This window comes from Siphateles boraxobius, unplaced genomic scaffold (assembly GCF_051911475.1).
Source record: "Siphateles boraxobius isolate OS27281-9 unplaced genomic scaffold, OSU_SipBor_1 68, whole genome shotgun sequence".
NCBI lineage: Eukaryota > Metazoa > Chordata > Actinopteri > Cypriniformes > Leuciscidae > Siphateles > Siphateles boraxobius.
In genome coordinates this window covers 12095226-12122297 of record NW_027509195.1, presented here as the reverse complement: position 1 = coordinate 12122297, position 27072 = coordinate 12095226, and the positions used below count along the sequence as shown (strand labels likewise).

The window sequence follows — 27072 nt, the reverse complement described above, 5'->3', positions numbered from 1 at the left end:
TTTGAGGAGAAAATGAAAAGCAGAGAGCATTTTTTCATCCAAATTTATTGTGTAGTCCTCAAACATGTAGAAAATATATATTTAGTCTAAATCAAGCAAAAGCCTATTAACACAGTTCAATTAAATTAAAAGCATTGCACAAGGCCTATGGCTCTTGGAAATAAAGCTTTTTGCCACCGCAGCGGCATCTAAAGATTTTAAGGCTCGTCATGAGTTTCAAATCACAATCCATGATGGTTCCAGATCTGTATTATTATTATTTGTGTAAAAATCTGTTTTTTACAGAGCCTAGAAACAGACTAATCTGATAACCATTTAAGAAACAGTGTCGTTATTAAACATATTAGTGACCGCTGGAAGGAAGCACAACATACAACTGTGGTTTGATTCTGCACTAATACGCATTCAAAGCAAGATCCCAGTAAGCTTCTGCTTCTCAAACTTTAAAAAACATGAAAGGATCAGTTGTTAACAGTGGAGAGGACATTTTCTAAGTTTGAATGTGCTATTTTGTTCAAACAGTACTTACCATGTTCACAGAGGCACATTTGACCTCTTGTCTATAATACACTACAGTATTCACAGGAAAATGAGGGTTGCAAGCAAGTCAATTAAATGTTCACCAGAAAAAGAAAGAAATCCAGGGCGTAAAAAAAAGACAACACAGAACTCTTAAAATCTGAGAAATTTCTCAAATCACAAAACAATTATTTGAATGATCACCATACAAGCAACTCACTCGTGTAGAGGTGAAATGTATCACTATAAATATAAACTTATAAAACGGCTTTAAAACTACTAGATGAGCATAAAGGTATATGTACAAACTGAACACTTTTTTTCCCCATCCTAAATGTCAGATACATGCAGATATAATGAAGATGGTGAATGTCTATACGCGGGGTGCGTAATTTTAAAAGTACCAGTAATAGTGCTGCTTTCATGCAGAAATATTAAAAAAGCAAACTCAAATTACACCCACATGGTAATTATTCATCAACAGTTCATGTTTCATTTAGTCCTATAAAAGCAAGATATTAATAGAAAACAAAAACACATTTTCCTCATAAAAAGCAAGAAATTCTGCAAAGTCATAGAAATGGAAAACAAAACACTTCATGATTAGGGCAAATACACATTAAGTTCTCAACATGATCATTTAAAATTTGTCAAGCAAATGAAAGTCCCCTTTGCCTGCAGGCTTATGAACATCTCTGACAGCCCAACAGAGGAGAAATCTGAGGGAGGTTTCACTTTAAAATTAATAAACAGCAAAAGACAGCCAAAAACAGGAATTCCCCATGTTCCCGTTGAATTTAAAAAAATACTTTTAAACTCTCCAGTTGAAAAGCTGCAAAACAGTCACATATCCTGTTTATTACAACCACTGACATTTTCATAAAATATATTTTTTCCCACAAGATAAGTATTAGCGGTTATATTTTGAAGTCAGATGGACAGGAACATCTACAACGTCTTGTTGGGATGTAGTGTGCTGTATATCAGATATCCACTGTCAGTATATGGATGATAAAACACTAGGAATGAGACACAAAACACTTGTGTGTCACTGAATTTTGATATTCGATTTTAAATGCTTGGTCTTGCCCAACATAAATAAGGTGGCTGGTTGCGTTTTAAACACCGTACATCACGGTGGTTGACAAAGTATCTCGTGTCCATCTGACACAAAGTATTCATGCATTTTCCCTCGATAAGATATTGTGTTCATTGTAAGGGAACCATAACATTCAATACCATACCTTTGGCACTAGGAATTCTCCAAATAATTGCAAGTGAGAAAAGCCCCTTTAAAAGCCCCTACAGAGAGGCCTAGGATGTCTGTGCATGTACAATGGATAAGGTGCATAACCAATTCTGGTAGGCATAAGTTCAGATTGTATGCATGACATTGTCAAGATTATTTAAGGGCTCTTGAGTTATCGCTGCATTTCAGAGCTACAGAGAAAAAACAAACATGTTCCTGTGCATGATTTCTCAAGTTTTGAGTGAAACCAAACATTCTGATCAAAAAAAAAAACATTCTCCTCAATGTTTATGTTAGAAAGAACTTGTCAAACCTTAATTGAAACTATGTACAATATAAGCAGAATTGGTGCAGTGGTAGAGGGCATGTAGTCGAAACCCAAGACAGTCATGGTTTTCCACCAAGGGCCATTGCTCAAAATAAAGCCAATTCAGACAGATCACTGACCCTCAGACATGGATAATGTTTTTCGAACGCTCTGTGGAGGCTCCCAGGAATCGCTGTCATCAGTGTCGTCATCATCGTCACCTTCTTCATCTCCCAAGGCAGAAGGTCCCTGCTCCTCAATTGCCGTCTCATTTTCACCCAGTGACTCGTCCTCTTCCTCATCTTGTTCCTCATTTGGCGTTTTATCTTCAAATGGGTTGGTACCCATTTCCTCCTTCCGACGAATCTCAGCAAACCACTCTCTCACCTGCTCGTAGCTCATATTAGACTTGGCGACAAGCTCATCCAAGTCCTGTTCGTTCAGAAATTTGTGCTTCAAATAATATTCCTTCAGAATATCTCGTCCAGACTTAAACCTGATAGGTAAATTCTTCTCCGATTCTGTGGGCTTCTTCGCTTTTCTATTACGGGTTCTCCCCCAACCGCGATTACGAATCCTCCGTTTTCTGTTTTTGTTGCCATTCGTTCCTCCCACATTTCCACTTTGATAGTAAAAATACCACTTCAAGTTGCCGTTCTTCCAAGCGTAGCGTGTATCGCCAAACCAGTTGACGATGTAGGAGCGAGGCAGTCTGCTCTCCTCAGCCAGCTGGTCGTATTCTTCTGCCGAGGGCCATTGGGTCCGAACGAACGCAGTTTTTAGAACATGAAGCTGCTCTGGAGTTTTTTTTGTAACCTTCTCTTTGCTTACCCTCTTCCCACCAGGTGGAGTTTGGCTCCCCTTCTTCTGGGAAGATTCACCATCTGCTTTTGACTCAGAGGAATCAGGCACAGGGGCTTTTCTTTTTTCTGTGAACCAGGCGTCAATCTCTCGTCTGGTAAGCTTCGTCTCGGCTCTTAGTCGGCTGAGCTCTTCATCGGTTGGTGTGTCACATTTCTGAAAGCTTTCCTCTAGAACCACCAACTGCTCCGGAGTCTTTTCTTTAAACTTCTGCAGGGTAAAGTCTGGGAAGGGGTTCCAGGTCTTGGCGCGCGTCTCCTTCTCTTTGACGGGTGATGGTGTTGGAGACTGTGGCGTTTCGTCACTGGAGTCGATAACAATGGTGGCACTACTACTACCCCTCGGATTGTCGTTCGGGAGGATGGTGTGGCTGTTCTTAGAATTGCGCTGGTTGTATCGGGTGTCACTGAACCACTTTTTAATCTCACCTTTAGTGAGGTTGGTCAACTTCATTAGCCTAGCTATCTCAGCATCAGAAGCAAACTGATTCTTCAGATAGCTTGCTTTCAATTCAGCCAGCTGCTCCTTGGATTTCTTAGGGCGCATGCCAAAGTGATCGGCACTGAGTGCAGAGTTCTCCTGAGGGGTCAGAGATGGGGGCTGAACCGTAGTAGCTCTCTTAGTTTCACTGAGACCTGGGCTTATTTGATTGGTTGCGATCTTGGGAGTCTGGCTTTGATTGGGCATTCCAGCTACTGTCAGAGTTATCGGGGTGGTCACTGGGAGGCTGTTGGCTGTTCCAACCTGTGTCAGAACCAGACCTGGTTGCCCCACAATCTGGCAGGTTTGAAGAATAGACTGCAGGCCATTAGTGGCAGAAAGATGATGGGCTGGGATGACTGTGATGGTCTGGGGAACTGTGTGGACTGTGCCATTAAATTGCTTCCTCCTGGCTTCCTCAACCTCTTCTGGGGTCCAGCTAACACCATGCTTCAAACGCTGAGCTGAAAACCAGATCTTTATCTGCTCCTCGCTGAACTTGGTCTGGGCTGCAAGTCCCATGATCTCAGACACAGACGGGTAGGGGAACTTCTTGTAAATGTTGATCAGGACTGCATTGGAGTCCATGGAAGCATTATATGTGGGAATACTGCTTACTGGAATTAGAAGTTGAGCTTGAGCGTTCTGCTGGGCCTGCAAGGCAGAAAGCACCTGGGCCAAGCTGGCCGGAAGAACCGTCGCAGAGTTCATAACCAGCTTCTTCTGATCTGCTACCGCAGGGTTTGAAATATTGACGAGAACACTGGGCTTTATGGATTCCGTGAGCAATGGGCTCATGTGTTCTGCTGCCATGGAAGAGCCCATCACTGATGCTTCCAATGGCTCCAGTTCCATCTCACTTTCAGCCATTGTCTCGCTTTCACTCGTGCCTTTTAGAGACATAGCTATTCTCTTGGGTTCAGACTTGCTTTTCATTTTCATTATGGGAGTCTTGCTGATAGGGATTCCAGTAACTGAGGGGTCATCACTATCCTCCATCTCTGTCTGCACAAAACCACCTTCAGTGGTCAGATCAGAAATGGGCTGCTCTAGTGACGTTTGACCTGAGCGTTTTCCTGAAGAACGACAGTCTTCGCTCGAGAAATGGCTCCCCTCATATTCTGTAAGCACAGTGAAATTATCATTTTGATTAGAGTCAGTATAAGTGCATGACAGGAACAGTTGCTTAGCAGATAAGTAGAACAGCACTTTTGACATTTTAAAGTAAGGTTTTCTTTGTCCTAACCAGCAGTGACTGTCAACAGCGATGTGCAACAGGAGGTTGTTTTATATATTTTTTTGAATTGTGATCGGTAGCCCCGCCCACAGAGTAAATCACATTGGTCCCAAATCACTCAACATAGTTGTATATTTAAACATCAATAAGGTTTTGATTTAGCAGAATTTGAGCTTTCAATTTGAATAGAAAAATTACTTGCACTCGGTATGGGCAGAGCGTTTTTCTGAAAGGACATAAAAAAACTGCCTTGAGAATTGAACTTCACCTGTCTCTGTTTCCATGGGAACCACTGCTCCCTCTGTAGGACCGTCTGCCATACTCTCGGCTCCTTCATTCCCTTCCAGGGCCTCCATATCTGGATCTTGCTCTACAACATCTGACGGAAGCACCATGCAGGGGGTCGTGGATTTTCTTCTGCTCGACATTGTGCTTGTGAGTGTGAAAAATATAAGCTAGCCAGAACCTCCAGGAGGTTGAATTTATATGCTAAATGTTAGTCCCATTCCAAGATTTGAGCTCAGCATCCTGAAAGATACAGAGAAACAAAAACTCTTTTAGATTAAATGCTAATCCAAAACTGCAGAATCTAGGTAGCAATTTACAATAAGTATGTAAACACTAGATAAAACATCTGTAAATGTGAAGTTGTGAACTGTTTTATCTGTTATCTAACATTTGATATATTTATCTATAGCCCTGTAGATTTAGTGCCACTGCAGACAATGTAGTAACCTACAGCTGTTTTTTTTTTTTTTTGGTGCTAAATATGTAGCTTATAATAAGGCCTGGTTTCACAGACAGGGCTTAGATTATGATAGTTATTTTATATTACAATACATTGTTAACATTAAAAGTTGTATATATTAACATTAGTTAATGCATTAATAACTAACATTAACTAAAAATGAACAGTACTTTATTTTATTACTGAACTAAGTTGAATAACCATTGTTAAAATCTATACAACCTTGTCACCACTCACCAGTATGATATGCATCATCACTGAGCATGACAAACACTGTGGCAGTTACATATCAAGGTACAAGTCCAAATTTCCATGGTAGCATGTTTACCCAATTGCCTTTATGTACAATGTTACATTAATTTCAGCACCATAGTATATATCAAAGTACTATGGTGTTTCTAAATATCAAAACTGTACCATGATTCATTGTATATATTATCAAAATTACTTTGATATTAGCATATTACAAAGTATAAAAACAAGATAACACCATGATACTTTGTTAGTGAGGGAGCTTCATGATGTACTGGAACTCACCGGCCGCGGGGTTCAGTGTGAGATCACGGCTCGGCAGCAGGAAAAGCGGAGGCGAGGCGGACCGAGACCCGCCGCGGGTAGAGGAAAACCCTGGATGGACCACAGATGCCACGGTGATCGGATCTTCTCTCCCTGATGTCTCAGCTCCTTTATTATTTTGCCGGGCAGGCTGCGCGGGTGTTTTATTGCTTTCTCAGTAAACACAATAATCATCTGCGCTCATTTTAATGGCAGTTTTCAATGATCATCAGGCGTCACCGCTGTCAGTGTTATACGTCGTGACATCATCGCCAGGCGACTCCTCGTCGACACGTAAAATCGTTGATAAAACAACACGTTTGCACGCTGAGTCACGACACCCACAAAGGACTTAATAGGATCCAATTGCACAAACTTGTAGACTTTAAACCTCTCTATAAACTAAGAACCCCGAGTACTGACTATAGAAACGTACAACCTCCAAACCGTCCAATCAGAGTAAACGAGCGGTCACGTGACCATCATACATCTCTTCGTAGATTCAAATGGTATTTCCCCCCATGTTTCCTATTAGTACGATTTAGATTTGATCAGAACCAGAAGAGCAGAAACCACACATGATTACAACACCCAACTACTTGCAGTACTTAAGGAAAATAGTCTATCATATATTTGTACCATTATAAAGTCATGTTTGGTATGAAACCCAAAGTGAGACAATGAGACTTGTGATAAAGGCTTTAATATGCACTCAAAATGCACAACAAAGTCAGGACAAAAGAATTAGCAAAATATAATTTATAGACCAGTAACTTCTTGTAAGAAATATATTGTAGTTTGTTTAAGAAAACTAGGAAAACTCCTCAACTTCTTTAGACATCTCCTGGAAAAGAAAATACACATTAAGTAGGCATATAAAGTAATAAGCCTTTTAAATTTTAAAATTGTATGACTCAACTAGATAGTTTTAATCTACTGCACAATCAACAGAATAATAAATTAAGGCTGCAGGATGTGTTTCTGCATTATCAAAACATACCTGTATAAGTGAAGTCTTGTCATAATCTTTCCTGTGTCTATAAATGCTCTGGCACAACAGAGCATAAAGTTTCTCCAGTCGATTGACCTCATATCCCTCTGTCATGTCCACAACTCTCTGTAAAAGTTCCTGAATCGGGAACGAAAACAAAACAGTCTAAAAACACCCTTCCAATGTAAAAGTCGAGTTAACATGCACACTATAAGGTCATCGATTACACTTATTGTAATTGTTTTGGCAGTTAAAAAAAGATGTGGCGTACTTTCAGTTTGTTGTGGTCCACGATAAGAGGCATGGTCTTCTGCTCCAGGATCTTCATTGCAGCATCCACACTGATGAGACTCTGCAGTTCAGCCTGGTTCTTAAAACCTCTCGTCATCCGCCTCAGTCTGAACTCTGAAAACCCCATGCAAACTCAATTACTGCTTCATGTTCATGCAAACACAACAGTTAGAATATGCTAAATGGTTTTGTGATTTACTAACCCATTCCACGGCTGTCCTCTGCAATTGGCTCTGTCCTCTTAAGTTCAGTGTTCTCTGATGCTTGGACATCATTTTGCACATCTGTGACATTATTCTGAACGGTCTCAACACTCACAACCTCACCAACTGCAGAGGTTGTATTGTCAATGTCCCATCTCTCAGAGATGTCATTCTGCACTACCTCAGTGGATTCTGTGAGTCCTTCTGCACGAGCACACTCATCAGCCTCCATTGTCTCACATTCAACATCTTTCATCTTCTCTGGATCATCACTCTCAGCCAGTTTTACATCATAGTCTTCTTCATCATCCTCTCCATCCCCTGATTCTGCTGTGTTAGGGTTGTCTTTAGAGTTCAAATGTGAGCAAGACTTCTTTCTGCGGATGACGCCATTTTTCCATCGGCTTTTCCTCTTCTTTTTCATCTGTGAAGCTATGGATACACAAAATATTTCACCTATAGCCTGCATAGAAGAAAGCCTACCTATCTAACTTGATGTCAAAAGTACTGGTAAAATATTTTAAGCACAAGTCACTGCTAAAAATGTTATTAATAAATCCAATATTGACAAGAAAGACAAAACCACTTTCTTGGTCTTTATTAAGGGCTCTTTAAATAAATTACTAGGCAATGTTTTTATTTTTTATTTGAAACATACTAGAAGGCTGCATGTCATTATTCTAATATTAATATTTCACTTTAAAATGTATTACAATAAGGCATGTAGCATGTATGCATTTTGAGTAGGGGTGCGCCGATCCGATACTCAGTATCGGTATTGCTCCGATACTACCAATATTTGCCGGATCGGGTATCGCCAGACGAGACCATCCAAATCAGATCCGATATTGTAGCCTACGAATGTTATTGCTATACAACGCAAAAGGCACAAAAACATTATAAAGCGCTATAATGTTTCCGTGTACTATATTCCAAGGTTTCTGAAGCCATTACATATAGTTTAATGTGAGGTACAGATTTAAATCGTTAAATTAATCTTAGTGCTTCCCTCCGCTGCGGCTGTCAATCATTCTCCATTCAGCACTCAAACAGCGCTCGGGTAAAACAGTCAACATGATGAAACTCTCTCCAAGATGAGTCAATGTTCCTATTATTATACTCTAGATCTGTAGATAAAGGTCTATGGTTTGCATAAAAGCACTTTAACGTGCTGGAGTTTCACATGTTACTTTCTACCGGGTGTCTGTTAGATCACAACACAACTCCTCAGTGATCACAACACTGGAGTAGAGAGCGATATAATTGCTCTTCACGCGCACATTAACTGAAATTTAAAACTGTTAAAAGGCTCATACCAATAAATAAATAAAGAAATATATGTATATCTTACTTTTGTGCTTTGAACTTTTCAATGCGAGCCGCTGCGCTCCGTCACTCCATGTTGCTTCGAGCGCATCGTTCTGCGCACGGGAAGCGCATAAGCGTTTCGTGCCGCTCTGAATTGGAGCCTTTCATATTACAATACTTTTGCGCAATGGCAGTTTATTGATAGCCTTAGTTGTTCTGTCCAATCTATCATGTTGCTGCTTCATTAAAAAGTTGAGCTTAAAATTTTAAAATAATTGTCTTTTAATTATATAGTATATATTTTGTCTGTATTGTTTTACAAAGTAAGGAAAATAATGTTTAAGTCAAGCTTTGATGCCTTTAACAAAAGAATAATCACAGTCTCTTCCCCACAGTGAGGCATACAGATACAGTTTATTAGGTAATTTGGCACTGTTTTTTTAATTATTATTTTAGTATTGGATCGGATCGGTATCGGCCAATACTGAGTCCCAGGTATCGGAATCGGTATCGGAGGCAAAAAAGGCGGATCGTGCCACCCCTAATTTTGAGCGCTGTTAAACTGATTCCTAAACACCTGATTCACAGAGCGCTTACAGATACACACGGGAGAATTTGAAAGCAGGCGGCTATCAGTGGATCTATATTACGGACCTGCTTTCATTCAGAATCGTGGGAGAATAGTGATCTCTATTTATATAAAAAAGGTTTTTTATTTAACCAGATCAATTGTGCAGCTCTAGATGAGAGTAATAAGAGACTCTACAGTAGGGATGCACCGATACCACTTTTTTCAGAATCGATCCGATACCAACAATTCTGAGTATCGACCGATACCGATCCGATACCAACAGTTTTTTTTTTAACTGATAATCACTCTTTTGTGTGTTAAACACAATCTACTTAATACAGACAACTTCATTATAAAGAAAAATAAATCCAAAAAATATATGATCATAATCTATGACAAAAATGCTGACAAAAAAGTCCACAATAATTGTATAAAATCTGAACATCTAGTGAAAAAAAAACAAATAAGAGACAATAAGTGTAACACTAAATCTGGTAAAACGTTACACATTGCTCTTTGTATTGTAAAATACATTCATTAAAAACAAGTTAACAAAAAGATAAATTATTTTATGTATAGCTATAGGCTACTATACAATTGAGACATGTTTTAAATGTATAGCACACCTGTTTAATGAGGCTGCAACATGATAGATAGGCCATTAAAAATCTTTCATTGCGTCACTGTATTATGATATGAAAGGCTGTAATACAGTGCGGCTCAAAGCGCTTATGCGCATCCCGAGCGCAGAATGATGCCCTTGAAGCAACACGGAGTCACAGCGCGTCGAGTCCGCATTGAAAAGATCAAAGCACAAACGAAAGACATATTGATTGTATTATACAGTATCTATCTATGCAATAGTTTATTGAGCCTTTTCTTTTAACAGTTTTAAATTTTAGTTACTGTGCGCGTGAAGAACAATTATAGTGGACTCTACTCTAGTGTTGTGATCTAACAGACACCCGGTAGAAACATGATTAAGTTACAGCAATAAAGTCCAACAAGATAAAGTTGTTTAATGCGAAACCATAGAGCTTTATCTACAGATCAAGTATAATAATAGTAACAAAGAATCATCTTGGAGAGAGTTTCATCATGTTGTCTGTCGTAACCGAACGCGACGCGCTGTTTGAATGCTGGATTAAGAATGATTGACAGCCGCAGCGGAGGGAAAAGTTTACGTGATTTTGAATTTAATGACTTAAATGTTAATTTCTATTTCGCATTATACTATAATGGCTTCAGAACACTTGTAATATAGTGCATGAAAACTTTATGGTGCTTTATAATGTTTTTGGTGCTTTTTTGGGGCTTAACAATAACACAGAATAGTATATGCACAATATCCGATTTGGATCGGCCTTGTCTGATCGATACCCGATCCGGCAAAAATGGCAGTATCGGAGCCGATACCGATGCTGAGTATCGGATCGGTGCATAACTTCTCTACAGCACTGATGTCAGAAATTACAGCACTGTCAGTCACCTGTATTAATTCCTGTCTGACGTGATGCAATCACTGCTGGTGCTGGCACAGGTGTAGCATCTTTACTGGGTGCTGGATCAATCATCTTCTGCTGATCGACTGTAGCGGACATCTTTGGCAGCACGTGGTAGTAGGCAGGAGTGAACCGTGATGAGGTGGAGCCTAAAAATAAAATATTATAAAATGTAAGTGATGCTACAGTCTCACTCCAATCCAAATATGATCCCACACTAAAAATCAATGCAGCGTTACTGAAACCTCGTTTGATGCGAGACTCCCTGATCTCAAGACAGGTCTTCTCAAAGTCCTCATCTAATTCATCTCTGATAATGGCATGTACAGTGTCCTTGAGAGCACAGGCACGGTGTCTGATTAAGCGATCTATTACAAACACAAACATCATAAAAAAATTGGATGCTACAGAAACCACACAAATGTCATACAAATTTGCAAAACACACTTGGAAAATCATAAAGGATAGTTCCAACTCCGAAATTTAATTAGATATGCTTTTAAAGTAAAAGCCAAAGCTGACAATCCCTTGACCACATTCATTGAGCAAAGCTGAATAGAAACGGTGTTCAACCTACATACTATTCAGTGGTTGTCACCAATGTTCAGTAGATAAACCACACACATATATACATACAAAATATATTACCATTACAATTTCCAGCCTACCTGAGGGGTCTCTGTCTGGATTGTACTCAAGAGCGTTCTGCCAAATCAGATCCACATCATGCAGGTAAGCCGCCACGGTTTCATACTTGTGCAGATCAATTTGGGAGAGAACTGTGGACAAGTCCATGGGCTGTTTGATGACTGTAGTGTAATCAGGAACCTTTCCCAATGAAAACCACATGTCTTTAGTGAGGATAACGGTGGTTCAGCAATATATAAACAGCTAGAGAGAGTTGATTCAGAAGAACTGTGGGACTGAAAACTCTCTTACCTCCTCGATGTCCACAGGCTTTGTAAAAGCCTTGAAGCGTTTGTCCTGAGCCAGTCGGTTGGTGACATCTCGCAGGAAGAGGCGGAGTTCCCTGAGCGTGTTCTCTTCCTCCTCTTCTAACTTCTGCATCTCCTGCTCAGACAACTGGCGGGGAGGTGGCGGAGGGGCCACCGGTAACACCTCTAGAGCCTGGAGGACTGAGAAGGAGAGAGTTATCACAGGTGTGCATGAAAACACTCTACTAAGAATGTGAAAAACACAAAAAAAACTCACCTGCTTCTCTCTTAGATGCTGGGGCTTTAGCAGCTTGATTTAAAATAAGATCCTCAAAAAATCTGAGCCTCTCCTCCCGAGAAGGAAGCGGAACATTGAACACCTCACCATACTCAACATGGAAAAGGTCCTGCACCTTTAAACAGGTAAACCACAAAAACAACAAACTGTCATACAATAACATTACAGAAGATAAAAGGCATCACAAATTATATTTCAATTAGTCTTTAGGCCAAACAAGCCCCGATACTGGTTTATACAGTTCATGTGGTACCTCAGGATAGAGCGTTTGGTGAGGAAAGCTGCATGTGGCGAGAAGGAGGCAGGGGCAAAATGAAGGGATGTCCTGCAGGAGACTGATGAATGTGGCCTTCAAAGTGGAGCTCACGGTGTCCCACCAGCGCTGGATGTGTGGAATATACAGAATACTGGGAGTGGTTCTCCTCGCCTCACAGAAAACCTGATGTATAATACAGGTCGATAGTAATTTAACAAAACAAGTTTATCGGGGTATCATGAGCTTTTGTCTAAATTCAGTGTGTTCACCTGGGCACAAGCCTCCTCTGCGGTGGCTGAACTGACCCCATACAACACAGCAACATCGAGTGTATAAACTGTGAACTTCTCCAGGGCGTGAAGAATAGCAGGAGCCAAGTGTGAAGTCTGACCAGAACCTGATGTCCCACAGAGTAGCAGTCTGGGTCTGAAAGAGGTGGGCTGCTGCAGGGCATTCCTGTAATACAGGTAATGAAAGAAATAAAGCAGGTCAAAATTACTTAAACTATACCATAGGCTGAATACAATGGAATTTCACTGATGACTAATGAAAACTTAGTTACTGAACATGTTTTGGAGTCCGCAGCTCTGTTCAAAATACTTAGTGAGTGCCCTCCCAAGACAGCATAATAAGGCATCATAGACATGCTCCTAACATTAAGAGTCTTCCAAAAACTAAGTAGCAACAAAAAGTTGCCTTTTTTAGGGAAATCCTAGAATGCTTTACAATGAAATATTCCAAGATGGCACTACAGCAACAATAATATTTATTTTTATTAGAGTAATAATCAAATTAAAATGTAACTATTTTACCCAATGTACATTTTTTTCTACATAGGCATGTTTTTAAAAAAACTGTTGTTGAGGATAAACTGGATCTGGGTTTTTATTTTATTTTTATTTTATTTATTTTTTTAGAAAAGTTGCATCCTGTTTTTAAACAAATCTGTAACTACACCAAATATATTGCCACAAAGTTTTATCTCATAAGGCTTTCCTGTGAACTTATATCTGTATACAGTGGATGAAACCACATATAAACAGTTCAGTCAAGAAAAGGGAAATTGTGTACATGACAGACTTCCTTTGACTTATGTTTCTCCCTTAAACTGGATATAAGGAAATTATTTACTGCTATAAAACATCAGGCTTGTGTTTTTTTCATATGGGAAAGCACAAGAAATATTTGAAACAAGTCCGTTTTCTGCATTTGAGGAGTTCTTTTCCAAAACGCTATAAATCCATTTCAATAGTTTTCAGGAAAATTACATTTTTTACTTAGACCCACACATTTTGTGAATATTCAATTTATCCTGTTAATTTTTTTTATTGGCTCAGTCTGAACATGTTGAACAATGACTATTAAATCAAACAACAATATTGTTTATGATAAATTAAACGTTACATTTTTTTCTTTTCAAAACGCTATAAATCCATAATTTTTTTTTAAAAACGCTTTAAATCCATAAATTTCCCCCCAAAAATGTATGGTTTGTCTTAAAAAAAAAAAAAAAAAAACACGAGAACATGCAACATATAATCAGGGGCTCATACTATAAATTAAATTTAGTAACACATTTAGCCTAATAGTCATTTGGTGCCGAACCTGAAAATAGTAATGATACCAATAGCTATTCAATAAGTTTAGTAATACATTCAGAGTCATTTTTAGTAAAGTGTGAAACCTGTAACAAGTAGGACCAATTTGTCCACTACATATGCATGAAAAAAAAAAACGAATTATTAAAAATATTCAATAATGATAACGATATTCAAATGTAGGGATGGGCACCCCTCCACCACATGCACACACACATGCATGTATAGGCTACACAGCATGTGAGCAAAGCGGAGCGGCGTGATGCTTAAATATAAGTTAAAAAAAACTTAAACACGTTTCATATTTATGTTTAATAATATAATGTTATTTTTTTTTTATTTCATCTATGTTGATTATATGAAAAGGGAACCGCATGAGATGAGTAAGAAAGGATCATAAGATACCCAATATATCGGAAAACATTTGGAATGGGTCAGACATGATTTTGACCACTTATTAAGTTTTGTTTAGTAGAAAGCCTTTCTTTAAAGTGAATTTCGTTTTGTATAAATTGTATCTTCATTTTAATCAATGTTTCATCAACAACCTGACTGGATTAATAAATAAGAAGCAAATATAGCAGACAATTTAATCAGGACACGGAGGCGCCTGCGTGTGAACTGGAGCGCGTCTCATAAATGAACCGAAACACAGCGATACTTGCCTCACAGTCCTGAGAAGTATATCTATAAAAAGCTTGAATTGTGTACTTTTAAACAAAACGAAAAGAAATTGTCTACTCTCTGCGTATGTAGGCTAATTCGAAGTGTGCATTTCTCTCTATATGTGTGTTCACTACTGCGAAGATGGCGAGTCAGCATCGTCAACTTTATCTTTGCAGCTGACACTGAAAAAAAAACACTAGTGAAATAAATTCAAAAATAAACAATTCAAATGTTTTATACATAATCATTAGGCCTACTTTTGCTGGTTCTTTGTGGCAAGCTTTATGTGCGTGTTGAGATGCGGAATAGGTAATTAAAAACGCTCATTATGGTTTCTCTCCCATATATATTTAAGTAATTAAATCAATATAAATATGTGATTAGACTAATGGCTTAAATGAACTACTACTAGTCGACTAGTAAACTAAAACTCATTTTGAGGAATGAACAAACAAACAAACCTCTGTTCAGAGTGCCGCTGTGCTGGATTGCGTAGATCACTCACCGAATTCTGATTAGTCGAGAGGATTTATCGCGTTTAGGTTAAAAATATGTTTGGCGCTTATAATGCGCCAAACGCTTGGAAAGAAGTTTGGAAAGAAACTGCATATTGCAGTACATTTTAAACAAGGAAATATAGCGATTTGGCATGAAACGTTGATGGAGCAGTGAATAGGTTCAGTACACAGCAAAATGACATGACAAACTTTTTTTTTTTTTAAATGGTGTTTATAGCGTTTTGGAAAAGAGCTCTTCATTTCTAACCTGTTCAGATGAAGAGCAGATGGAGCAGGCCCAGTTTTCTTCTGGCCTTTATTACTACAGCACATGGAGGACCCCTCATCTTCACTCTGCAGTAGATCCTCTAAGATGTCAGACACACCCCCTAAAAAATATATATTTTTGCTTGCATTGATGGCATGATTAAGAATTTCAAGATACAAACTACATTTACAATTTCTTAAAAATTTTTTAAAAAAAGGTGAGTGGCGTCTGCAAATGTGGATGATTTAATGCGTTTTATGGTTTGAGTTCTACAGTGTTATGCAAATACTAAGGTGTTCTTATAGCAATGTAGAAGGGAGATAAAAAATAGCAAGCTATCTTTACCAGCATCTCTTTTCTTCTTGAGACCCTGCTCTACATGAGGAAAGAGTTTCTCCAGCATCTCCATGACGTTATTGAGGGCAGAGCTCAGCAGGGGTTCAATAACAGGCGTAAGTGCTTTAGCTGGAGATGCCACCGCCCTCTGTGAAGCCGGAACGATTTTCCTCATGGCTGAGAGGAAGTCCCGGCCACTCACGCTGATGGACTCCACATCCAGCAGGAGCTTCTGGGAGGAAGCATAGATCTGGGGGTAGCACCTGCGCAGGGCGCACAGAGCTGCTTCTGCGCACACGGCTTTGATGTCTGCACCACAGTAACCTTGGAGCACAGCAAGCCATAGTTTTGACTACTGGTATAAAAATCAAGGATGATAGTGCAGTTCATTCTAATAAAGCACTGCCCACTTGGACAGGACGAGACAGTCTGAGGGTCTCACTAAATGCCAGAATTTAAAGTACGAAAGAGTGACAGTACTAGAACAGTAGAATGTTAACACAGCTACCCAAAACCCAAACACAGCAATACCCAGGTACTGGGGGTGTTGGAAAGCTCTAACATCTGTTTTAGCACTTAGCAAGCTGAGACAAAGGTAAGATAATATTTGAGATGCGCTCATCAAGAGGTTTAACATAGTAGAACACGAGATGCTCTTACCAACACACTTGTCAGCCAACTCTTCAAGAAACGCATCAGACAGCTGCGGGTCCCACTGCCTGGTATGGATCTTTAAAATATCTTTGCGAGCCTACAAAGAAGCAACAATGTCTGGTGGGTTACCCTAAACAAAACACTCACTGCAGTCGAAAATAAACACTGAATAAGTTATTCTACAATAGAGCTCCAAACTCTCACCTCTCTGTCTGGTAGGCTGAAGAGAAACTCTCTGTCGAATCTCCCGGGCCGTCTGAGCGCTGGATCGATGGAGTCCAGACGGTTAGTGGCTCCAATAACAACCACCTCACCACGGCTGTCCAGCCCATCCATGAGAGCCAACAGTGTGGACACGATGGAGCTTTAGACAACATAAACAAACGATTCAACTTTACAAAAGAACAGCTAAAAGCACCTTTAAACAAGAAATATACATACATACAAATATATATTTATTATATATACACACAGAAATGCAGACTAACACACCTGTGTATCTGGTCTTGCCGGCTTGACCGAACAGGTGCGATGCCATCAATTTCATCAAAAAAAATAATTGATGGACGCATCTGGTATGCCTGGCAAAAAAATGGCAAAGTTCCTTTAAATCACGCAGAGACAAAATTAGGCATCAATGAATTACAATTTTTTAATGAAATGTGGGGAAACCTGGTCAAACAGGAGTCGGAGCTGTCTCTCAGACTCGCCCACCCATTTGCTGAGGCAGTCTGCCCCTTTCCTCATGAAGAACGACACCTTCTTCTCGCCTAGACTGCACTCATTTGAAAGGGCTCGAGCAACCAGAGTCTTTCCTGTGCCAGGAGGGCCGTAGAACAGACAGCCTCTGGAAAGATTTCAATCATTCAACATGCGTTCTGACAAAGGTGATATTCAGCATTACCTCTCATTTTTGCAATCTGTTGGTTAGTCATCCAAATAGGCATTTTAATGTGAATATTTGTCAATATCACTTTTCAAACCTTGGAGGCTGAATCTTGAACTTCTCAAAGACTTCAGGGTAGAGTAAAGGAAACACAACCATCTCCTTCAATGCAGAGATGTGTTTGCCCAAACCCCCAATGCTGTCAAAGCGCACCTGCACATGAAAACCCAACAGTCATATAAAGGTCTTTACAATTTTTTAGTCCAATTCAAACGGCAAGCACATACCGTTTGATCAATTTGCATTGGGTCAACATCTGCGAGACTTGCTCCAATTTTAATCCTGTCCTTATGGATTCCCAACAAATCCTCCTTTCGTAAATTCATAGGGAGGCATCTACAAGCAAAATGTGATTAAACATTTAGTTTAATAATTGCTTTAAAATATTTAAAGACTCCAAAATCTAGATAATAATAATATATCTAAGAAACAACTCTTACAGAGCAACAACAGATATAGCTTCTTTATTGTGTGCACAAGTACAGGTGTTGTATTTCAGAGCCGTTTGATTGGTCATGTCTGCTCTGCAAGACTTTGAACCCAGATGTCTTAAGCATAGCACCTCTAAAATAAAAGCTTTCGGCAAGAGCTCTTTACCTGTTTATTGACCTGCTACGACTCTTACTTCTCCGTCTCTCAAATTTCTCTTCATCAGATGATGACGATGATGTGGAGTCACTACTGTGGATGGCATGTCTTCTCCTAAGATGAAGACAAAAAAACAGAAAGATTGTATTTTAGACCATCATAAAACATTTGCGTCAATGAAAAGTCTAAACTTTCATAAAATACTCCACCACCTCCTATACCCTAACACCTCTTTCCAAAATGAACTCATTTAAATGTGCACAGAAAATATTTTTAATTATTATATTAGCGTGCCGTATTGTAAAGTGACATTTGTCTTTACTTTGAAAGCCCCTTAATTTTCCACAGGCTGTATGAATGCTTGGCTTACCCATCACCTTCACTCCTGGCTGAACTACAGCACGAGAAACACAAAGATGAGTGGCACTGAATTTACAACATGGACATTGCAAAGGGGTGTGCATTTTGATAAGACTAATACTCGACTACTTGAGATGGCATGTTGGGTGATGAAGCGAGTTCCGTCTGCACTATTTTTCAATTGTTGTTTTATTAACACAATGACTTTGGCAATTGCACTGTGGCTTGCTGTTCCTTCAGCATCTTGCTCACATCTATGTCTATTTTTTAAAACAGGGTGTCAAACATAGTGCACTTTCAAATACGAATCAAGACCCTGTCAAGCCAAGACAAACTGATAATGTTGAAAAAGAATTTGAAGAGAATTTGAGGACTAGTACTGACCGGGTGCTCCTCCTGTTGTTGTACAACCTCCGGGGACTTGAGGAGCTAAATGGATATCTTCGTCTAACTGGCGTGGAGTGACGTTTAAAAAAGATGCTCTGCTTTTTTGGCTCTGCAATAAAAAAAATATATAGTAAAAAGGAAAATACTAAAAGGCATGAAAGTTAAAGAAAAAGATGATTTAAGCACATTTAAATCAGGGATGTGTATATCTGATCTGTAGTCAGTGCACGGTCTCTTTAATGAACTATCACACAAACCTTCAAGAGGCGCCTGGTAACGCACAACAGCTTTTCTTTGTCGGAACTCATAGCGCTTTCCGTTCTCTTCTTCATCTTCATCCTCGTCATCATCATCATCTCCCTCATCATTTTCTTCTTCCTCTTCCTCACCTTCTCCATCCTCCTCTTGATCACTGTATTCTGAGAAATAAATACAGGTTCAGGCCAACCAACATGCTAAACAAAAAACAATAATATTTTGTAGAACATATGCTGTTAATTATACTACCATTATTACACAAACACCAATCACATTCCAAATAAACAGGGCAGTGATTAGACTTATTCAAGTCTAATGGACCTGTTACACCAGTGTGTTAGAACCAGCTTCATCATTTGTTAAAAACAAAAACAAATTGTTGTTGTACGCATCTTCATTTAGACTAGAGCAATATATATATATATATTGTTTTATAATTTGAAACCTAATATACCTGTTTATAACATTTTTCTTATCTTTAAATCCTTATTTTAAAAAATATTTTATGGTAATGAGTGTCCAAATACATTTTGGAGCAAACGCAAATGCTTTTGTTGTGGGGCTATAGATTCACCACTGACGCAAAACAACTGCTAGATAAAGGTGCAGTAAACACTAATTCAGGATGAGACAATAAATAAAGCAGGATTAATGAATTCCTGATCTACAATCATCACCATTCTCCTGGTTGTCTGAACTCTCCTCTTGTCCTCTGACTGAAGGTTTTGTGACCCTCTTCCTCTTTGTTCCAGAGTAAATTATCAAATTCTAAAAAGGAACACAAAAACTGCGAGTTAAGTTCTGGCTGATCACAGAAGTACAGGAGGAGTCAGTGATGAAGATCATGATGACGCACCTCCTCCTCACTGTCTCTGCTCCTCAATCTCCGACGCATCTTCTGCATGTCATCCATCTTCTGAAGCACAGCCTCTGCAGTGCTAAAACAGACGAAAACAGCTACTGAGAACCAAGAACCACAGAAATATCAACACACAAAGCCAGTTGCACATCTGAGTTCGAATATAAAGGTCCAATGTGAAACTGGTTTGTGTGAATCTACCACAAGTTAGATTTCTGATCATCAAAATGGGAAAATCATAAAATGTGATTTAAATTAGTCACTGTCTTTATTAACAGAAATATAACTGTTTTCTATATAAGTGCATACTTTGTGATGAGCCTGTCATAGAGGACAGACTGGTTCCTGGCGTCAAGCTTATATCTTGTGATTCTTGAGCTACGCCTCACAGCACTGTCTTCTTCTCGCCTTTGAATTTGAGCACGCAGGCTTCGAGAAGTAGGAGTTGATTCCACCTCATCTGAAGAAAGTAATGGATTCATATTTAGCAAGCAGCAAACCAACAGAACTGCTGCCTGACATTTATCAAATAGACGTTCCCACCTGTGTGCTCATCGGCCGATCGCTCCCCATCTGCCTGAAATCTTGGAGATTTCCTATGTATTTATTAATGAATAAATAAACCAATATACAAGTTAACAAATAGTGTATCAAGTACATAACAGTATGTCAGATGATTGTTTGATTAAATAATTAGAGAATCAGAAATAAACCCATGACACACACATACCTTAAATTCCTCCCACTTTTCTCATCTTTTGGAGGGGATTTTGGAGGAGATTTGCTGTTTTGTCCATTCATATCAGCAAAGGTGACTACATGTCTTCCTCTTTGAGGTCTGCCCCTCATGCCGTTTTCCTCCTTTACAGACAAAAAACCCTAAAATAAATATGTTCAATGTATCATAGCAGTGATCAGTAGAATGACAAGCTATTCTCTATATAGAACAATTTTTTAAAAGCATTTTATGTCAAGTAATATAACTTATTGACAGGAGCTAAAATATCATGATTATATTAAATATGTGTAATTGTCAAAAGTGTCACACCACTTATAAATTAAGTATTTGCAGGTGATTAAAATGGTTGCAGCTGATTCAAGTTTATATATTGTGCTGTGTAACATTACGTTAAGCTGTGAATGGATATTTTTCATTGCGGTAAAACTTCATCGGCAAATAAAACGGAAATCTGATTTTGACTTGTCAACTACCCATTTACAAGTATCATCCTGCAACATGTAAATGATTAACTTACCCGTGTATATTTGAGGTAACATTGATAAGCAAATTTTTGTTTTGGAACTGTTAACAAGTCGCGCGCTCATGAAGTTCATTCAAGCGTCTCGCGCTCAATTTAACCGCCAACTTTGTTTTGATAGAGCAAGACATTTACTGTAGGTAAACAAACAACAACTGACATATTTGTAATAGTAAAGAAGAGTTATTAACTCACATTGGCCGGACTGTCCTCTGCGCTCGTTAAACTGTCATCGTGGGCCTTTTTCAGCCGCGCGGACTTTCTCTGAGGCGGGTTCAGGGACAGAAACTCCGAGCTCGAGTCCATTTCACCGTTACTGCGTAACATCACCATCTTTAACGAGCCTTAAAAGACCCCCGGAACGTTCACTGTCAATCTCACTTTAAGCTCTGTTTTTTAAGATTTTAATACGCCAAATGGTTTGAAATAGAACACATCGTTTTGAAAAAGAAATCCGCTCCTCCTTGATTTCTGGCGCCACAAACGTCACTTTCAGTCGAATGACACAACGCAAATACGAATGTACTGGCGAGACAGAAACTAGGGCTGTTGACCGCCCAACCAAATCCCTTGTTTCAAATATAACGTGTTATTCAAATGGACATGAAGAAATTATAGGAGAGAAATTTCAGGACCTTTCGATGACAAAACCTTCGGGTTTTATCTGTGCAAGTAATACAATTGTGCGTAGGAATACTGTTAGGAAGGTGTACCAGCTCATTTTTGGCGCGCCATAAGTGACGCGGGGCTCAAGATTCTGATTGGCTGACGCAGGCCAAACCCCGTCGTAAGCTTGTTTATTATTAGGGACATTCGTACACAGAAATCAGATATTTGGCGCCATACATATTCTAACTTTTATTTCAGACTAAAGTTATGATATAAAACAAAGAGCATCTTTGATTACATATAGTTGTTGTTGGTGCCTTTTGCACAAATCTAAAACATTCCACAGTAGTACAAATGGAAACAGACAACAGGATTTCAAAAGACTTGTTTATTTTTTTCCTTCAGAAACAAAGAAAGCAAAATATAAACAATACAACTTTGACTTATTTCCATGCTTTAGATTGCTCAAACTAACAAGTAAGAACTAATGAAGTTGGACTGATGAAGACAAGATAATCAGTGCTCAATCTACAACAATTTGTAAAAGTGATTTTAAACAATGGCAGCCAGATAGTCTTTCACCTCTGCTGGGGTCAGTCGCCTAAATCCTGCTTCATTGCAGATTCCCACCTCAATGTTGTCTTCTGTCATTTGACCTTCAAAGCTTTCCTGTAACAAAGTAGTCATAGATAACTTTGATGCTTGACATTTTAGGGCATTGGCAAGTAAAACATCATGCTTCGTGACAGGTGCAGTTTCAGTCAGTATCAGTATAGTTTTATTTAATGCCATGTCAGCATCTGTGGCTTTCTTCATGCCAAAAACTGAATTATAAAAATACAAGAGTGATAATAAAAACAAATCAAGCAAACAGAAAAAATACAGCAATTAATATTACACAAGATTTTTAACATATGATCTTTTCTGGTAAAATCTAAACAGGTCCTTTAAAATTCTTTACATAATATGGTGTTACGGGTCAAAAAAAGTTACGTTAAAGTGAGAAGTGAGGTGCATCAGCTCAAACAAATGAGGAATACAGTTAACCAGTTCTAGAAAAAGATTGAATCCATTATTTGGCAATAAAATCATAACAAGGGAATTAAAAGTATTTTTTTGTAAGAAGATGGTTAAAAACTAAAAAAGGTGGAAATAATATACAAAAAAAGGCACAAAATTGATCTTTTTTGGAGGGAGTTATGCCCTCTGTGAGCAAAGTCAGCAAGTTTTAGTATAATGCCAAAACAATTAACAAGCATTTTAGAAAAAAACAAAAATGACCAGAACACACGTGAACAGAAATAGCTGGGTTGTCAATTATTACCTTAAGAGTCAGAATAGCAGTGTGAATCGCATCTTCCAGTTCCAGATCCTCGTTGTATCTGAAATAGGAAAATGAAGCAAATGAGAGGCTGTGTGTTTAGAAAGAATAAAAAGCTCTTAGACTTGGACCATAGATGTACATTTTATACCTTTTTTCAAGGAATGTTTTCCCATTCACATAGTTCTTCCCCATCGCTGTGGCTTTCCATGCAAAGTATGCTCCCTTAAACAGAACAAAGTCCATCTTATTTTGTGAATACAATACATAAAGAGCTTACATTTTAACAGATAATTTATTTACGTTTAAACTAGATTGCAGTAATACAATAAATATAATTATAACTCCAAATTGAATGGCATACTGAGGGGTCAGACTGGAAAAGGTATGGGCGGTCTTCATCCCAGCCAGCAATCAGGAGTGACACCCCGAAAGGCCGAACTCCTCTGTGTCAAAACAATAAAGCTGCATGTTATGCCATTATCACTTTGGTAAATGCACGTCAAGCATCTTCTCAAAATATTGTTTTACAACACTGCAAAACAATTGTATGAAGTGAAACTTCCAGAATAATTGTAACAGTGGAGCTGTAGCACGCATACCCTGATTGTGTGTACTCCTGCATAACAGAGGCCACCCTCTGAACAAGCTGGCCTGTAGGAATCGGCTCCTGATAGACCAGGAAGTACTGCTGAGCCAGCTTTCGTGCCCTTCGCACCATAACCCTGCAGATATGATTAAAGTCACCATGAAATCAAAATGAACAATTCTTGTTTTTTTATGGAATATTACAGCATTTTTTATAAATGATTAGTCAGTGGCGTGCACATTATCACTTTTTTTTTTAATTCTTGTGACCTCATAATCTTTAATCAAAATAAATTCCCCTCCCTCTTGCAGCAACATCTCTTCTCTCTGTTTAATGGAGCCAGCGTGGGACACATGAAACGACTATCGCAATTTCTGTTTCGTGCCAACATTATCAACTTTTTTTTACAACAATCATCTTATTGAGCTTCATGTACTACATGTTAGGAATCATTATCATATAGCATTGGGTTATGCAGGCTCCAAATCCATACCTGTAGTCTGGACCCATGCCACTGTAGACCATACCGATGTGTTTGGTTATGGGCTCTACTTTGTGAACACTTTGCTCATCGTACAGTATAGATTTCTGCTTCTTTTCTGTAGCCAGAACAACACCGTTTGAGGCTGTGAAAGAGAAATGAGGATGAAATGAAAATGAAAATTCAGTGAATGGACAGTTTAAAAAGCTGTGTTTTTCTGTCAAGGAGGCAATTTATAATAAGCACATAATGAAACCCTAAAGATTTATAAACAATGCAAATTTCAAGACACACCTGATAAATAAAAAGATAATTTTTTTTAACCTTTTATTCCAACTGAAGGAGCACCAGCTGCTACAGCTGCCAGAGCATACTCAATCTGGACCAACTTCCCTGAAGGGCTGAAAACACAAAAATAAGATTATAAAATGGTCTGTAAAATGTCACATGATGAGTGTTCTGTTTTCAGTACTATATTTAAATGACTAAGAAAACCATTAACTGATAATTGTAAACTGCAAGCTTACTTATGTGCATTAAAAAGTCATATAAATGTATATAAAAGGAACAGTTTCCATGATGATACACTGAAAGTGAAAGTAAAATCAGCAAGTTCTATCACAAAGACAAAACTGAGCCCTAGTCTGTCGTTTAAGCACTCCTGAGAGTGTTGTATTTGTTGATCTGGGAAGCATTATTGTGTTTAGTTCACTCTATGCATGAACGTTGATGCTCATGAATGAAAGAAGCACCCATCACAAACACAGTGACTCTGCATCAACGCTCAGATAATGAATTAACGCCTTAAACTAACAAAACGCTCTCCATAAACTTCGAGATTTGCGATTCGCTAAAAACACAAACTCATTTAATATGATGAATGCATTGAATGATAAAATTATGATGTTAATTACCTGAAAGTGGTGAGGGAAAAACTGTAGCCTCTGTCTGCCATGGCTGTGTGACTGTTGGGGAAGTGACGACACACGCTTACTTGATCTGATTGGTTGAAAGAGGAACTAGGGTAACTCAATGAATTGTGGGTATTGAAGGCAGCTTAAGCATGCGTTTAAAATAATGTTGGGCGTCACATTTTGTTTGCCACTGAGTATTTAAAACATAAATAAAATATGTATTCAGTTTTTTTATTTTGAACATTTTCCACTCTCACCCGCTCAGAATGAAGCAGAGTTTTTATATCGTTGTACTACAGAACCCAGAATGCACTGGTGCAGAAGTACGCGCAGGCGCAGTGGGTCTTTTTGAGCTGTGACCGTGAGGATGTTTGGTCTGTACATGTTGGGTTAAACTGAAATAAAATACCGAACAGAATGTCATTAACGGGTTTACTTCAGTTTGTTGGTCGTTCTCTGCAGCGTCTGGAACTTAGTTTATCGCAAGCGGCGGGATTTGACCGCTTCGGTGAGTGTATTTACTGTAATAAACGTGTCATGTGTGATCATAGTGTGTGACACTACTCCACTCAAATCAATAACTTACATACATTATTACACTGAAGCTTAACTTAAGACCATTTACGAGTTTGTTTTTCTTTGATTTACCTGTGTGTTGTTACATCAAATATAGAGTTTGTTTTCTCATAATCTTTGATGTTGTATCAAGGTCTCAAGGAGATACATGGCACATCTGTTATGTTTTTAAGTTCTTAAGATAACAGTGTTTATTGTATTTATTAAATTTACATTAATCTTTATTAAATATATTCTGAAATGTGGTTGGTAATTTCAGGGTTTTTTGTTTTAAGGTTGTTTATTAAAAATATATAACATATAACATAAAAAATATATAACATATTTAAAAATATATATTTATATCACCTTAATTCAAATGTAAGCCCAAACCTTCCTTATATAAATAATAAATGGACAGAGATTAGGGTAAGATATATTTGAAATGGTAGTGTGAGCATGTTTTAAAAATAATTTGAGTAACTCAGTTTGATTATTTTATTAATCTATCAATCACATAAACCTTCTCTTCAGGTCCAGCTCTGGCAGTAAATGGTCCTGGGATTCTTCCTCAATCCCATCACCGCAGCGATGATGAAAGCGCTCAGCCCAGTTTCTTGGACAGTATCTTCTGGATGGCCGCCCCTAAAAAGAGACGAACCATTGAAGTAAATCGCTGCAGAAGACGAAACCCAAATAAACTGATAAAAGTTCAGGTAAGAACTCATTGATTCCCACTAGAGCATGGTACAAATTATAAGAGCTATCAACGTAAACCTGTGTTATAGTAAACAGATGTCTGTTTAGATGAAGAGAAACTTATCCTATTTTTTCCTTCTCTGCCAGTACAACATTGAGCCTTGTCCAGACTGTGGCAACATGAAACTGAAGCATACTCTGTGTGGATTCTGCTATGAAAAGGTCAGGAAGGAAACGGCAATGATACGGAAGCAAATCTCCATCATGGAAGGCGGACCCCTCAACACTCCTGCTGTAGAGTCTGTTGTTTTGTATGAAAATGAAATGCCCTCTGATGCAGATAAAGACAAGAGAATAGTAGAACGCAACAGGAAACGTCCATATTGGTTTAACATGTAAATGCAGTGAAATAAAGACTTTTGTTAAATAAAGATCACAATTTCAGATTCGTGAATGATTTTGTGATTATGCTTCAGTTCATATTTTAATAGTTTAATAATCAAGTTTTATACCTTTGTTAGTTTGTGTTTGATAACAGTCCTTGGCTCAATTCATGAAATATTTTAGTTTAAAGATGAGATGTCATTGGATTTTTAATAGTACACAGCTAAAGAGGATAGTGTCCGTAATACTATAGAAAATGATGCAAGATAAATAAATGCAATAATTATAAATAGAAAAAAAAAGGAAAAATGAAGAAAGGATACTGTGCCATATTGTGAAGTCAGAGTTACCCAGTAACAAGATCAATACTAACTGAAATCATTATCATACACCTTTAATTAATGCTCAAATAAGGGTAAGAGGTGAAATGAAAGTAAAAATTAAAAATCAGAGTGATCGGGACCACATTGTGAGGCGGAGACTGGAAAATGATAAATACAAAGTTCTGCATGAAACTCTAGATGGCGCAGGCT

At 38.4% G+C, this 27072-nt stretch overlaps 4 protein-coding genes across 7 annotated transcripts; 1 reads left to right on the top strand and 3 right to left on the bottom strand.

The window, feature by feature from the left end:
- Positions 1-508: 508 nt before the first annotated feature.
- zhx1 (zinc fingers and homeoboxes 1) lies at positions 509-6418 on the bottom strand. The gene is made up of 3 exons (XM_077214805.1): positions 5939-6418; positions 4922-5181; positions 509-4537 (listed from the first exon to the last, which is right to left on the bottom strand). The coding sequence occupies exons 2-3, from the start codon at positions 5079-5081 to the stop codon at positions 2208-2210; spliced, it is 2490 nt and encodes an 829-aa protein (XP_077070920.1). The 5' UTR covers positions 5082-5181; positions 5939-6418; the 3' UTR covers positions 509-2207.
- A 225-nt stretch (positions 6419-6643) lies between these two features.
- Positions 6644-21655, bottom strand: atad2 (ATPase family AAA domain containing 2). 4 transcript variants are annotated; one of them, XM_077214799.1, is made up of 29 exons: positions 21183-21489; positions 20459-20589; positions 20272-20324; positions 20038-20188; positions 19726-19807; positions 19547-19637; positions 18869-19030; positions 18609-18720; positions 18235-18258; positions 17874-17978; positions 17504-17612; positions 17314-17429; positions 17003-17177; positions 16823-16911; positions 16535-16694; positions 16337-16427; positions 15686-16000; positions 15341-15461; positions 12581-12767; positions 12309-12494; positions 12035-12170; positions 11762-11958; positions 11491-11650; positions 11068-11190; positions 10810-10971; positions 7442-7873; positions 7219-7352; positions 6957-7085; positions 6644-6800 (listed from the first exon to the last, which is right to left on the bottom strand). In XM_077214799.1, the coding sequence occupies exons 1-29, from the start codon at positions 21318-21320 to the stop codon at positions 6768-6770; spliced, it is 4104 nt and encodes a 1367-aa protein (XP_077070914.1). In that variant the 5' UTR covers positions 21321-21489; the 3' UTR covers positions 6644-6767. The 4 variants fall into 4 exon arrangements, with proteins under 4 accessions (XP_077070914.1, XP_077070913.1, XP_077070916.1 ...); XM_077214798.1 differs by having other exon boundaries at positions 20459-20607; positions 21183-21481; XM_077214801.1 differs by lacking the exon at positions 18235-18258 and having other exon boundaries at positions 21183-21655.
- Positions 21656-21969: 314 nt separating this feature from the next.
- On the bottom strand, positions 21970-24986 carry psma2a (proteasome 20S subunit alpha 2a). Its single transcript, XM_077214802.1, has 8 exons — positions 24902-24986; positions 24312-24388; positions 24000-24132; positions 23520-23642; positions 23282-23363; positions 23069-23142; positions 22921-22978; positions 21970-22265 (listed from the first exon to the last, which is right to left on the bottom strand). The coding sequence occupies exons 1-8, from the start codon at positions 24940-24942 to the stop codon at positions 22149-22151; spliced, it is 705 nt and encodes a 234-aa protein (XP_077070917.1). The 5' UTR covers positions 24943-24986; the 3' UTR covers positions 21970-22148.
- Positions 24987-25229: 243 nt separating this feature from the next.
- mrpl32 (mitochondrial ribosomal protein L32) lies at positions 25230-26601 on the top strand. Its single transcript, XM_077214804.1, has 3 exons — positions 25230-25409; positions 25991-26172; positions 26303-26601. The coding sequence occupies exons 1-3, from the start codon at positions 25319-25321 to the stop codon at positions 26552-26554; spliced, it is 525 nt and encodes a 174-aa protein (XP_077070919.1). The 5' UTR covers positions 25230-25318; the 3' UTR covers positions 26555-26601.
- Positions 26602-27072: the final 471 nt, after the last annotated feature.